Source organism: Anser cygnoides, chromosome 11, assembly GCF_040182565.1.
Source record: "Anser cygnoides isolate HZ-2024a breed goose chromosome 11, Taihu_goose_T2T_genome, whole genome shotgun sequence".
Lineage (NCBI taxonomy): Eukaryota > Metazoa > Chordata > Aves > Anseriformes > Anatidae > Anser > Anser cygnoides.
This window is the reverse complement of record NC_089883.1, coordinates 16,386,453-16,401,021: the sequence shown is the minus strand read 5'-3', so window position 1 is coordinate 16,401,021 and position 14,569 is coordinate 16,386,453. Positions and strand designations below refer to the sequence as shown.

Below are 14,569 nucleotides of genomic sequence, written 5' to 3'. Positions count from 1 at the left end.
CCTTTTCCCTTATCCCTTAAAGAGTCCTCCGTATTAACCAAGTGATCGTTGCTATTCACCTGCTGCTTCTGGAAAGCTAACAATATGATAACTGATTTATTTGTGATCTTCTAGTTCCTCCACACCTACACAGAAGGTCTGTCAATACAGAAGGTCAACATTAGAGTTTTAGACCAGACAGCCATGAAAACTTCTCCAATTATTTTTGTTTTCATACATGTAGCAGCACAAGGCAAGTGCATGCTCCCGGCACAATGGAAGTAAAAGACTATTTCAGATCATTGATTTCTCTTCTTTTCAACTAGAATCAGAAAGGAAAACAGGAAGTACAATAAATTTTTTCCACAGACTTCTTACGTTCTTAAAAATCCATTCTTATATCTAAGGTAAATCGCCTCATAGATCATCCCTATGCTGCAGCAGACACGTTAAGAGGAAAAGCTGGCTATTAAAGTCAGTAGTGAGCATCATTATTCTCATAGAATGCAACTACTAGTGCTTAAGCAGAGTCATTTACGCTGATGTACATCAGTGCATGAGGAGTGTACCTCTGAATGAAATTAAAGGCTCAGGACATGCTTTCGGTGATCAAGCACTAAGCACTGAAAAATACAGTGGCAGAAAGGCAAGTTAGCACCAAAACCAGAGACCTGAAATCGTGGTATTGGTGACCTGTACAATCAAACAGCAACAGAGGCAGAGTTCCCAAGTACTGAAGATAGAGGGGACAGATTACTTCGTTCTGATGCAGCGTTTTGCTACAACACTATACATGTAAGTGAACATAATAGAATATGGTGCTTTTCTAGATTTCTAATTTCCACAGACAAGGCTAATCATATGAAGACAGTGTAGGTCTTAATTACACAGAACATTTTCAGGCAGGTTGGCTGAATAAATCTGTTTTTGTTTGTGACATCCCCCCCAACTCCTATAGTCTTTGAAAGCATAGAGACAAAATCTCAGGTCTCTAGGAGATGTTTTTGATACAGAGTGATCTGCTTCAAGCCTAACTGATTCCTGAACCATCTCAATATGTAATATCAGATCCAGTTTCCATGTCCTCAGAGTCAAATGCTACTCAGAGAGCCGAGCAACTGTCACAGTCATTCTACCTACTCTGTAATTTGCTGACATATGTGGTGCTCATATATTCTCCTCAAGGCACAGTTATTTATTATCTGGTACAGTCAGCAAACATTTTTTGGTGTCCTTTTATTTCCATAGGGATACATTAATTATCCTTTACTTGTCTCTTAATTATTAACATAAAAACATCAGGATTAATGATGTCTCGGAAATGCCATGAATTTGAAGACACTTATCTGTAGATGGCCAGGCTCTCAAAAGGTATTTCCCACTGGGTGTTTACTTCAAAGTCTCTGTAAGACTAGAGAAGAAGGTACAAATTGCTATCAAGCAAGCATCCTCCCTGGAGTCCTAAACAAAAAGTCTTGTAATCATAACCAAGCTGACAGAATAGTGCTTCCAATTTTAATAACTCAGCCATAATAGTAGCTAAGAATTTTATCAGTGTTGATAAAAAGCTATTCTTGTAACTGAAAAGAATGATGAAAGTAACCTGGCTGGTCCAGAAAACACACCTTCTCTAGTTGTAAGCCCTACCCACTGAAAAGAATGGCAGCAATGCAGATCTAGAGTGCTTGATGTAAAAGTTCCTGAGGCATAAGGACAACTAGTTAATGCAGACCTGGGAAAGTCTCAGAAAGTACTTGCCAGGCCAATTTCCTTATTTTTAACCAGTATGCTGTGAGGTTCCTACAGATTTCTGGTTTGCAGGTGACAGCCATGTCTAATGACCTTTCACTGTTCCCTTTCTGCAGGATTCACCGGTTTGCAAGAAAGTCTTAGAAAACCAAAGTGTTTTGGAATAGTCAAGCTACAACATTTACAAATGAATCAAGTCATAAACCTTGCCACTGTTATACTGAACTTGGAAAAAGGCCTTATTGTTTTCAATATTTATACACAGTTGAATTTAAAAAATCGCTGAATTAATAATAACATCTGTGACCTATTAGAGTTTCTTAGGTAGAACTACGAAAAAAAACCAATTTTTTAATTTTAATGCAGCTTTTTAAAGCATTTATATCTATTTTCAGATGCACATGGCAAAGTTCTCATGCTTTGATTTTGAGTCTGTGAAATGCAAACTCCATAAAAGTTAAGCAAGTACACAGAATTCTAGAATTGCTAACTTTGGAATGTCAAAGTGGGCACAGACTGACCACAAGCTCCCCGTGCAATACCAAGGCAAACTTAGCCAAGGATACAAACAGCAGCGTATGTAATGTAATTGCAAAAAGGCAATCTTTGCTCTCTGTGTAACACTAGAAAGGTATATACCCACAAAGCCAAAGCATTTCTTTCTACATTGCTTTGAATGACAGAGAAAATACAGAAACAAAGTGGAAATCCATATTTAGCTTATCAAAATTAGATAGAAAAGAAACTGAATTACACCTTTATTATTATTTTATGATACTAATAGCTGGCAAAAAGAGCTAGACACAAATTAGAACCAAGTTAAAGTTTATAAAAATATGAAAGGAGTGAAAATACCTTTTTCATCTCTCTGTATCTTCATTTCAAATTAAGAATGGACACTTCATGGAAGGTGTGTCAAATACAACAAGCAGAATGTTTTGGTCAGACAACAAACTCTGCTCAATACAAAGCTCAACAGAAATAAACTGCAGGGATCGTACCAGATTGTCTACACAAGAGTGGAATTCAAAAAAATCTCCACAAAAGTCAAAGAAAGGAAATGTTATTAGAAATGGCTCTGAAAAAGAAGTGAACCTTCCATAAGAAGCACAATTTGAACATTTCAGTCTGAGCATGTAGTAAGAAGAGAATTTGTGAGCAGATCAGGAAGAGAGAAGGGCTATGAGTTCCTATAAGAACTAAAACTTGTGATTATATGGAAATGAAGGTCTATACAAATAATCTTGTTTGACTCAAAATTCTCTATTACAGATGTTTGAGGAATACAAATTACAGGCAAATCTTGAAACTTCTCAAAATGCGTACACCTGTTTTCAAATTCTTAACTGAAGTTAGTTTTCTGACATCATCATTCCAAGACCAGGTGTAGGACATTTGCAATAGCTTTGTGCACCATCACGTGGGAGATTGCCCTCCTGAATATTTTTCATCTTTACGAAGTTATCTCATGGCTTTCAGCACTGCTCAGAGAGTCCAGAGCACGGAGAACACAGGTGTGCATTTCAGAGTTCAGGAAGAAAGGTCTACAACATTGCTGGGAAATTCCTTTGAAGTCCTCCTGACCCCAGATCAGATGCAAACCTAACAGCCCAGTGAGCACTCTACAAACTGAGCTAAACAAGGTTGTGACATTATCTGCATTTTATCTGGGGGAAATGTATGATTCTAGTGAAATATATGATTCTATGATTCTAATGATATGATAGTAGCCACATTACAGCAGCCCGTCAGCAAGAGCCTGTTAACTCCACACTGCAACATCTGCGCACTGTGACAGCTACTTGGGACAGTAACAGTGGTGTCAGCATGGCAGTCTCTTTCGTGTCCTTTTTAGACAAGTGAGAAACCACTGGATAAATTATTGACCCACAGAATGAGACATAGCCAGTGTTAACAGCTGTTACACCAAATGCATCCATAACTACATGTGAGGAAATGTTCACATTCTTGTCCAGAACTAGCAGCAAAGCATTTTACCTTGATATATTCCTGTGTAGGAGGAAATAATTGGCACTAAACGCATATGCCTATTAGCCTGTTCAGAAAATTAAATTGCTCATTCCCCATTTCTTTGTTAATATGTATGGTATGAATTTATTCATCTCCACAAATTAAAAGTACAACACAGAAAAATACTACTCTGTATTTATTTGGACGCATTATCCTCTATAGCAAGGAAAAGAAGTAACACTTCCGAATCACCTCTAATATACAGAAACACTTTTCAAATTTTGGCAATTTTCTATCAGCCCAATAACCGACAATGTGTCCTGATAGTGCTGAGAAAAACTTCATGGTATTCCCCACAAAGAACTTCTAGCATAAATACTATGAAGTGAAACTGCTTTTGCAAAAAGTAAATATATACCCCAATATTTACCCCCGAAGTCTGCTGTAGTTGTTCAGTAATTACTTTGATTTAGCATAAAATTTCTTGAAATATACTAAATTAAAAATCTTTCAGGGAAAAAGTCCAATGTGCATATACCTAGCCCACAGAACTGCATGGCAATTGACATAGATACCACCGAGTCATTTCTAACTTTCATCCTCACACTTTTGGCTAGCTCACATCAAAAGAAATGGAAAAAAGAAAAAAAATACCATTAAAAATGCCTCCAAAATCAAAGCTATTTTTCCACTTTTAGGCTTATAAACTTACACCAACTACAATAACATTACTAAGAACACTCAGTTATTTTTCTGATACAGCTTCTTAGATGTTTTCCAACCTAGCCACTTGACTCCCACACCGGTTCCAAACAGGCATGCATATTAATCTGGGCCTCAAAAACATTTCTGGTTCCTCTCTCACTCTACAGTAAGACCATCTCAGACTCAACTTAGCTGCTTTGCCCAGTGAGCCAAACATTTACAGCTGCTTCTAGGCAGCTGGAAATGACAAAATTAAGCTACAGCCCCATCCCCTGGGTAGGATATCTATGTTTAACACATTACCGTTAATAATTTTAAATTCTGCAGTCTAACACTAAGAATTTATTTTTTTTTTTAAGGCTATTGCTGAAAACGCCTACTCTGATAAAATCTATAGTCAACTTATTAGGAGAGTTGGCTTAACTAACCAAAATACTAAGAAACGTCTGTTTCTAGAGGCTCAAGTTCTCTTTTTATTACCGGTTCTTGCTTTAAGAAAGCTGTGAAGATAGGAAATATTTGCGTCCTGAAAGCTTACCTTCCAGTAAGTCTCTTGCCAGACCTGGTTCTGCCCCTGTGGACCGAACAAAGTCTGACAGGACTGCATCCATATCAAGCGTCATGTGATCATCCAGAGATGCTGCCAGGCACGCAGCAGCAGCAGGACTCGCCGGTTGGCTAGAAGGCATCCATCTGCCAAGGAGAAAAGGAAACAGAATTTGGGAATATATGCCAAATTGTTGTAAATGACATTTTTCTCCTCTGCACCAAACAAAACTAATAAAAATGCTAAAACATTCAAGTTACTACATTAAAATAAACAGTATTTGTCATTCATCTCTGCCTTAGCCTAGGAGCTCTTGATCACTTGCACTGTCTGCATGTTTTTCTGTTTCTTAACATTTCATATTTTTATTTTTTCTTATGTGCAGCTTCTAAGTAATTCTGCAACTCAAAGACTCCAATCCAGCAAAGCATAGGCATGGTTCATTCAAAACACAGAGATCATATCATTGACTGTAAGGACAGAACTGTTCATACACTGAAGTTTAGCAAGTATTTAAATGTTTGACTAGTCTACAGCTCTTTTTTGCCTTACTTAGTAACATACATACAACAGAGTTTATCATCTGTTCTTTTATTTGTCTTGTCAATATCACTTCCATAATTTATAGTTTCCCCATTGCACCGTGTCTGGCTTGGATGCAGTTAATTTTCTTTACTAACTTCCAAATTTGTGACTAACATGGTGCTGATAGCACATCAATGTTCTGGGCATTGCTAAACAGCGCTTACACGGCATCACAGCCTTCTCTGTTTCCCACCCTGCCCACCTAGAGGCTGGGGGTTCACAGCCAGGACAGGTGCCCCCAGCTCACCAAAGGGATATTCCATACCCCGTAAATGTCACGCTCAGCGATAGAAGTGGAGGAGACTCTTTCCAAAGTAGCTGTTGCTTGGAGACTGGCTAGGCATCGGTCTGCTCGTGGGAGGCAGTGAGTGAATGTCTTTGCATTACTTGCCTTCCCCCCCACCTCCTCTTTCCTTCATTTTAATTAAATTGCCTTTATCTTGATCCATGACTTCTTCCTCACTTTTGCTCTTCCAATTTTCTCCCCCATCCTGCTGTGGGGTTAGGGACTGAGCAGCTGGTGGGTGCTTAGTTGCTGGCCAGGATAAGCAAACTCCAGGGCTTCTTAATGTCTGCTTCCTGCTTCTCCTCTTTGCTGTATTCTTTTCCTTACCTGGGAGACTTATAATAAAAGCAATGGCCTCAAGTCTAATCTGGTATTTGGCCCTTGTATTGCTGCCATCCCAGTACTCAGGGAACCATCTCACAGAGACAACTAACAATTACACCTTTCTGCTCTTCTCCACGAGCCAGTTTGTGGGGAAGCTGAGAATGGCAACTCCCCCTTCTCCTCCAGGGTTTCCTGCCTTGTTGCGATGGCCCTCCAGTTTCTCAGACTTCCCTCTGTAACCAGAATGCTCATACTATGCAGAAACGTTACAGTTGTCATACAGGTGAGGGAATTATCACCTGGCTGCTCTCACACTGGGGTACTGAGGCCCAATCACGAATGACAGGGTCATTAGCAGCCAGCATTATCCTATCCAAGGGCTGGGGAATCAGCAGAGGGACCAGAAAAGGGACAACAATCCTCAATCTCTGCAGACAGCTCCTGGTGAGTGTGAAGGCAAAGTCTCCTCTCTAGGAAGACCTTGCCAACTAGCAAGGCAAGTGGACCACAGCGGAGGAAGATATCCAGCGTCTGAGGCAACTGGCAGTGGTGGAGATGCTTTACAGCAACCTGGGCAACAACCAGTCCTCCAAAGATCCATAGGAAGTCCGTGTCACAGAAGTTTGTATGGAACACGCCGACACCATAGGCCAGCCCCAAGTGCTAACGGACAGACACCAAGGTTCCACCCGTGGCTAGACTGGCCTGCCACTGCCAGCAGTCAAAAAGAATGTCTTCCTCCCTGACCCTGTGGGCCTGCACCTATCCGCAGCCAGAAGGCAGAGATTTTGGAGCACCACCCGAAGAGGTGACTCATGCTGAAGAGGCCTCACTGTACAATAAATTGTCAGAAAAAAAGAAACAGCATGCTCATAACCAGTGGATCCTGTCGTACTGTGAGAAACCACACAAACTAACCTGAATTGTTTAGTTAGTGCTTAGCTGCTGGCTGGGTCAACCCACCACACACTTTGTACTTTTGGATAAGGAATTCACATTTTCTCCTGTTCCTTCCGAAATAATGCTCTCTGTCTCACATGGCATCAGAAAACAACATTTTTCAGCTTCTGCAGCAGCTTTCATTTCAGAGCACTTCTTAAAAACCTCTCTTAGAAAGCGCAGCAGCAGTGCCTTTTCCATATAATCTAATGACAACCACACTAAGAGAAAGCTGCTCCCAATCCAATGGCTATACTCCTGTTCACCAGTGCAAGTCAAATGGTTCTGCCCAGACTGACAGCTCGAAGCCCTCTCCAGAGATATTATGAGACTGAGCTCCCATCACTTTCTGGGAAAAATGACAGCATGACTTTTTGCAGAACTCCTGAAGCATCATAATCAACTCTGCACCAGGCTAAGACCCAGCCTGTACAAACCATGACCTTTCAGTACCTTTTCACTTTTGTGCTGGATTCCCCCCCGGCCCCAGTAAATCTCAGCAAGACTCCCACAAAGTAACTGTCGTGGAATATGCCGTACATTGCTTTTTAAAAAGAAAAGCTTAAGTGTATAAAGGTGCCGAGTATAAACTATTTGATTGTCATACATAGAGTCAATCACAGGTAAGCAGCCTTCCTCCAGTAAATGAAGTCCCAGTTCTACAGAGTACAACAAACACCGCAGCTGAGGATCAGGTCTACATCTAACCTCCTCTAGTGTAGTATTTCTATAGCTCAATCTTCAATGGAGAAGTCATCTCCACAATGCGAATCAGCAACAAATAAAAGCACTATAAACTCTTGGTCCAACTGAGGCCTGGCTGGGAGACGCAGAAAGGAAAGGCCTGGCAGGATTTCACTCTTCTTCTCCTGACCGATGCAATTAGAGCACTAGTTAATGCAGTTAGTGTACACAAAGGTCTTTACTGCTTTTACTCAATATTTCTACCTAATGCCAGCCCCAACCCACCCATCTATCCAGGGCTTTCTGAAGTTCTGAAGCAGTTGCTGTGTAATACCAGCTCAATCACAAGAAAAAAAAAACACAAACATTTTCCCACTTCCTTGTCCAAGCGACAAGTCCCAAGGCTAAGCGATGCTCTGTTTCAGCATCTTGCTGCAAAAACCAACATGGCACCAGTGCATCACCGTGCCAGGGGGCTGCAGGGGCTCTGTGAGGAGAGGGGGGCTGCCCTGGGCCACACACAGCCAGCTGGGGCCAGCACAGCAGCAACCCAGGGCAGGGCACAGCCAAGCCCGGCAGCCACGCCGTGGTGCCTGTCTGCAAATGGTCCCGCTTTACATCCAGTTAGAAGGTTGGTTTTGGAAGGAAGAGGAGAGAGAACGAGGTGATGTTACTGTAACTTAGCAGCTTTGCTTTATTGACAACCAATACTGTAGTTACCGTGCAATTTTCTCTCCTGTGTTTTTAAACAGTCTGGCAGGGGCAATCTTACTTACCAGGGTGCTCAGAACCACCTTCACACCCATCAGGAAGCAGATAATTTCTTGCCTCAAGTGAAGCATAACACAATGTTGGCATGGGAGGCTTTGTTGCCAAATCCAGGGCTAACAGAAACATCTATCCTATTGGAGCTTGTACTTGCCTTTTTTCTTTTTTTCCTGAAAAAAGTGAACTCTAGCTTTCTAGGCAATGTTCTCTCTGAATAACAAATAAAAATTAAAGCAGGTGCTTCAAGAGCAGCTGGTGCTAGACATGCTAGTAAGACAGCTGACGTTCAAAACCGAGTTATGCTAAAGGTATCTCTGTACTTCTACTCTGCCTGCATTGCTGTGGAAATAATGCAAAGCAAAGCACACAGGATCAAGTTAAATGATACATACTTAGGCAAAAGCACGGGTCTTACTTCCAAGCTTCTAATTCATTATTGGTCAAAGTTTACCTTTAAACATGAATTAGATCTTTTCTGTTAATTCCTCCTCACAGGCTCAGCTGCAACTTTGCCAGGTGCCAATGGTAAGGATGAGCATGGAGGTTTCCTACCAGGAACAGATGATACTGGCTCTTGCTTGTAACACAGCTACAGAGAAATAAACTGTGGGAGAAAAAAAAGGTAAACAGTTGATTTCGCTGTTCCCCAGAAGTAATGCAGTCCTTTCCTAGTCCATTTCTTACCCTCCATATGAACATGAGGGGATGTACAACTCTGCAGAGAGCACCTCCCTACCAAAGCTGTTCCCCCATCCCGTGCTGTAATGAAACAGCACGAGGGATCCCGGAATGGCTTCCCGATTGCCACTCTATGCTTTGGTCCCTTGCAGACATCGCCGATGTTGTACTGAAGTCTGCATGCCCCCCAATGCACGCACATGCAAAACCAGACTCCTCTGATGTTTGATTTTGGTGACATAGCTCGAAACCAGCAAGTAACAGGACTTGTTTAAAGTACATCATATCAGTCCAATAGACTTCCTTAAAGTACTGCGATGAGGGGGATATAGTTGCCATGAGAATACTAACCTGGAGGATCTTACAAACTGACAGGTAAAACATGACTAAGTCCTGTGATTCCTCACTTTGATCAGGCTGACAGCTGGCATACTAGCCAGTGTCCCAGCTGATGGTTGTTAACTTATTCAGACAAGTTAATTACCTGATTATAGTCAACCTTAGAGACTGGATCCCTTAGCAATTGCTTCTTTCTGCAAGTACGCACCCAGAAAAATATCCTTCCATCTCAGGAGGAAGGGGTCCTCACTGTCCTCAGCCATGAGGACTGTGAAGTCCAACTAATTCAACATGTCAAGGATATGGTTATGTTTTTCATTAGTAAATCAGATTATACTGCTGTCAACTCTACCCACTTCACGGCTGGCCCTTACATTGGTACCCCTGTATGTTTTATACTTCTACTTCGCACTTCTACATTTATGTAATTTATACTTTTATACTAATTATACCACCATATCATTACATTGGGGCTGCAATAGGAATAGCAGGGAAGGTGACCCTTTCCCTCTATTCAGCCCTGGTGAGAAGCATCTGGAGTGCAGTTTCAATTTCTGGCTCCCCAATACAGGAAAGACATGGACAGACTGTAGCAAGTCCAGTGAACAAACTACACATCTGGATCACCATGAGACAAGAGAAACATTTCTAATAGTTAACAAAGACAAGGCAGTAACAGAAGGAAGTCTAGAAATACGGAAAAGGCTACTCAAAACACAATGCTGGCACTTGAACAGAGAGTATTACCTTAGTGGATCATGGCCAAATTTGGCACCAAAGCTTTGTAGCAACTGAAGCCTTTTCTCTGTTTCAATACAACTGCAGGACAATAATGCTGCTATTATTTGATATACAGACTCATGCACAGATCCACTATACTAAACAGAACCTAACATCCATGCAAAAAGACCACAAGAAATGTGATCCAATGAATTTCCTTCCCAACTATGAGATAAATCGTAACCAGCATGATGGAAACATATGGATCAAGCTAAAAAGAACCTGCTACAGGTGAATGATATAAAGCATTAGTTAATTTCAGATACTAATCAGAAGTGGCTCAGTAGTATAATGACTATTGATTTAAAATGCACCAGCTGGGCACTCAAGGACAGTCCCAATGCGTGGAGGCCAGACTGCTCATAAAGTTTGAAAACTGAAGTGCCTATCAGTCCAAAGAAGTCAGTTCATGAGTTGCCTCAATATCGCTTTTATTTCAATATTTTTAACGTTAGAATTGAAAAGACATCCCTTTAGCAGCTGAAAAGAGGACTGAGCCCCATGCATCTATGACATCAGCCAACACCTCAAAATTGCCTCATGATTACATGCTCGCCAGAACCCAGTCAGTAACCAGGCTGACAGAAGCATGTTACTCTTCACCCATCCCAGCAAAGGTTATGTAAGCTGCCTGTGAAGATCTTTTGTACAGATGAAGCTCCTTCTGCTAATGTGTATATAGAAAACTGGTTATATCTGTGCATTGACAGCTGATGAGATTGTGTGTAACAAAGCCAGAGACAGCACTTGCTGTTTTACTGAGAAACAACAATAAAAAATGAAATATTATCCAGGTACTATGATACAATGATAAATAGCTTTACGGTTAGAAAAGATCTACCTTGTGTTAGGTGCTAAGGAACCACACCCGATGGAGACCTCTCAAATCCATGACAGTGCTGAGGAACAAAGTTTCTAGCTGAACACTCCTGTGCACTAACACTATACCATGTCTCTAGGCTCTGAGTCCATGTGCACTAACACTACACATCTCTAGGCTCTGAGTCCTCCAGCTGTGCTTAGAGCACCTGCACAAAAATATCTATGCTATTTAATTTTCCCTGCTACTCATCAAACCTAAATTAACAGCACAACCCGATTTAATAGTGTTTATTCAGACAGATTTGTCTATAAGATGGAAGGGTGAATGCAGAAACATGTTAATGAATGCCGAAAACTTAGAACTGACCCACTGCTGATTACCTGAAGTTAACACTGGCTCATCGGTTTGGGCTACTTAAAGATGAAATAAGACATGCAGGGCTGTGCTGAGCAGAACTGGACTCCTGCACAGTTTCCTGGCAAATTCAAAATTTCAGCAATGCTGAATTAAGCACATAAGAGACAACTAAAATCTCTGCTACACGTGCAACTGAGGAGCAATCTGCTGTGGAAGCTCATTCCTCGCACATGGGCAATGCCTCCCAAAGTCTTTACAACATTATAAACGGGATGCAGTACTACTAAACCCATAAAAATAAACAGCTTTATTAAAAATAAAATTAATTAAAATGAAGTCTCTAAAGGTCAAATACTAGGTCTCCTAAATACAGCAATATTTTGCTGTACTAACTATACAAACTGCTTCTGTTTTTTATTTCATTCAGCAGATGTTACCATTTCAAGTCACAATTAGCACAGAGGCAGGTGATCTGGCTGTTACTTGAACTACCACACCATGAAAAAAAACTTTTACAAAAATCCCAACTATGCATGCTCTACACTGAAAACAACCTTCAGAGTTGGTATGTTCCTCCCTTTATAAGTTTGAACTAGCCCTATTTTTATTTTTTTTCCCCCCGGGAAGAGCTGTTTTCTTAGCTCTCTGGGATTTAAAGGCGGGGGGGGGGGGGGGGGGGGGGGGGAAGTCTTTCAACAATTATTCTCTTTGCCAGAAAACTATTAGCTGTGAAAACACATCCAGATGGAATAGACTGCTAAGCAAGAAAAGGAAAGAAATTCTGAGGAAGCAGGCAGGCAGTGACTCAGTGTGAGCTGGGAGCTCAGGACCAGATGGCGACCAGACTCACTGTTCTCACCACATGCACCACCTCTCACCTGCAAAAGCACCACCACCACCTTTGCTGCTGGTGGCTAGTCGAAGCATCAATGCAACTTACACTTGAAATCCAACACACCCTTGGAGCAGATCTAACACACTTCCATATTACACCACCTGTCAACAAGCAGCACTCCTCTCATGGTAAAGGTATCGGCATACATCTATGTTTGCTGTTTTCCTTTCACATGAGTCACATATGATAAATGAAGAGCACTTTGTACTGAATAGAGATGGAAACTATTTGACCCTCAAAGCACAATGGAGACCTTGGCTTTCTCTCACTCTGTAGCCAAATTTCGGCCCTAAATAATTCTGTATTTATACAATGCAAATACAAGAAGTAATGAAGGGGAAACATTTGTTGCATACTGTAAGAAAGAGCATTTTGAAAGGCTTTAAAGAAGAGGGACAGGTAGGTTCTAAATGTTAAAATGGGTGAATAGGACCTGAAATCAAGTTAATAGAGTCCCATACATACCTGATCTTTTCTTCCCCTTGAAGTACCTGTCTCTTAAAACAGCCACTCCCACTCTTGGAAGTTCAGCCTTCATCTGAATCTAACTTTGACCTCTTCAAAATCAAAGCGCTTTATACAGGTACACAATATAAAAATCCTTTTCTTTTTTCCAAACAGGTGCAAAGAAATACGGCTAACTAATGAAACAAAATCAAGTATGTTGAAACAAAACCCACGCCTAAGGAATACAGATAGCTGTTGACACAGAGGCGAAGAAGCGAAAGGAAACAGTTCAAGAATGGACAAACGTTCAGAAAGAAAATCACTAAGCTGCAACTTAAATCTTCAAAGGGCAAAACAAGCATCTCCAGCAATACGCCTGAACTCAAATCTGTAGGAAGCCAGTGGAAATACACAGACTGCTTTAAGCCCATTCTGTCTGTCCCCATCCCCACCTCCCTCTCCTTTTTTCCCCCCATTTTTATTTCCCTCCAGTGCGACGGAGCTAAATACCCCATTAACATACTCACTCCTCTCAGCTGGTCTGGCAACACACAGGCTAAGTGCAGACCCCTTGTGTTGAATGTTCATGCTCCTTTGATTTTTCAGTAGTTAAGTCAGAAAGACCCCATTTGCGCACAGCTCCAGACTTTGCAAGTAATTCTTCCTGACATACATATTTGATGTAGAATGTCATAATTCTACCACCTTGACAATATCATTAAATTGAACCAATGCACCAAATGAGGTAATTTTTATTAGTGAAACATCTAAATTCTTTGAATTAAGGTTGTGCTATTTTTCATTCTTTTCTGCATGTAAAATGTATCTACTTACAGTTTCACATAGACTTCATTTTTTTTTTTTTTTAGTAAGCCAAAGATATTTATTAGGTTATTACATTTCTAAAGCTGCTCCACTTTTCATTAGGTAACATTTTGCCAAACGTTCATATATGAAATAAAAATTATTGAGCAAAAAACTGTAATTAACCAAATCCATTACATATTTGTTTAGAAGCAGAACACCAGCTTTAAGATGACTGGTATTTAATGTAAAAATACAGCTCTTAAGATTGTCTGGTATGAATAGCATTTATATGTGAAAATAAATTGTTCAAAGTGTTTGTCAACCAAGTAAAAAGTGATTAACTATAAAGATACAGGACCTGTTTGAAATATAGAAAGAAAAAATCTGCCAAGAGCAGCTGAAAGGAATTACACTGATTTTATTTATTTTTTTTTTCAGCAATCAAGACACAATTTTTAAAGTAACGAATAGTGCAGTATGCCTACAGGAACACTGCCACATCCCAAACATGAAACAGCTCCCCATCCTTTACGTGGGTTAACTTCAACACTATTTTACACAGACTGACTTCAATTCAGTAAACTTCTTGTCAGCAGCATAACACTTCAATCACTTTTTTTTTTTCCAGTGTTTCCTGAATAGCTGGGGACATTTATCTCTAAGCACACTGTGTGTATACAGATATACACATAGGCAGAGATAAATGTCCCCAGCTATACACATATACATATATACACATGATATAGTCAGGTCTGCATCCAAGATGTACTTAAAAAAAAGAGAATTATACATACAAGCATGCTTCCATTTTGCAGTATCCAAAATAGAACTAAAAGGTAAAAACAAAAGACAGATATTGGCATAAGCCTCTTCTGGAACACTGAGAGCAAGTTCAGTAACTCAGAA

The 14,569-nt window shown here is 40.6% G+C and overlaps 1 protein-coding gene and 1 long non-coding RNA gene across 11 annotated transcripts in view; one reads left to right on the top strand and one right to left on the bottom strand.

Annotated features, from left to right (window-relative positions):
* OTUD7A (OTU deubiquitinase 7A) overlaps positions 1-14,569 on the bottom strand; it is a 117,280-nt gene that overhangs the window by 32,258 nt on the left and 70,453 nt on the right. For 4 of the 10 annotated variants that reach the window (XM_048060231.2, XM_067003927.1, XM_048060230.2 and 1 more), the window contains 2 exons: positions 8,989-9,141; positions 4,943-5,097 (listed from right to left, as the gene is read on the bottom strand). In XM_048060231.2, coding sequence (XP_047916188.1) covers positions 4,943-5,093 — 151 coding nt within the window. In that variant the 5' untranslated portion in view covers positions 5,094-5,097; positions 8,989-9,141. Of the gene's footprint in view, positions 1-4,942; positions 5,098-5,801; positions 5,885-6,445; positions 7,524-8,988; positions 9,142-10,301; positions 10,754-14,569 lie in introns of those variants that run through there. The other 6 variants (XM_013177441.3, XM_013177443.3, XM_048060236.2 and 3 more) reach the window with 6 other exon arrangements.
* Positions 10,989-13,497, top strand: LOC106033741 (uncharacterized). Its single transcript, XR_001205524.3, has 3 exons — positions 10,989-11,128; positions 11,942-12,079; positions 13,031-13,497. It is a non-coding gene; the product is annotated as an uncharacterized lncRNA (long non-coding RNA).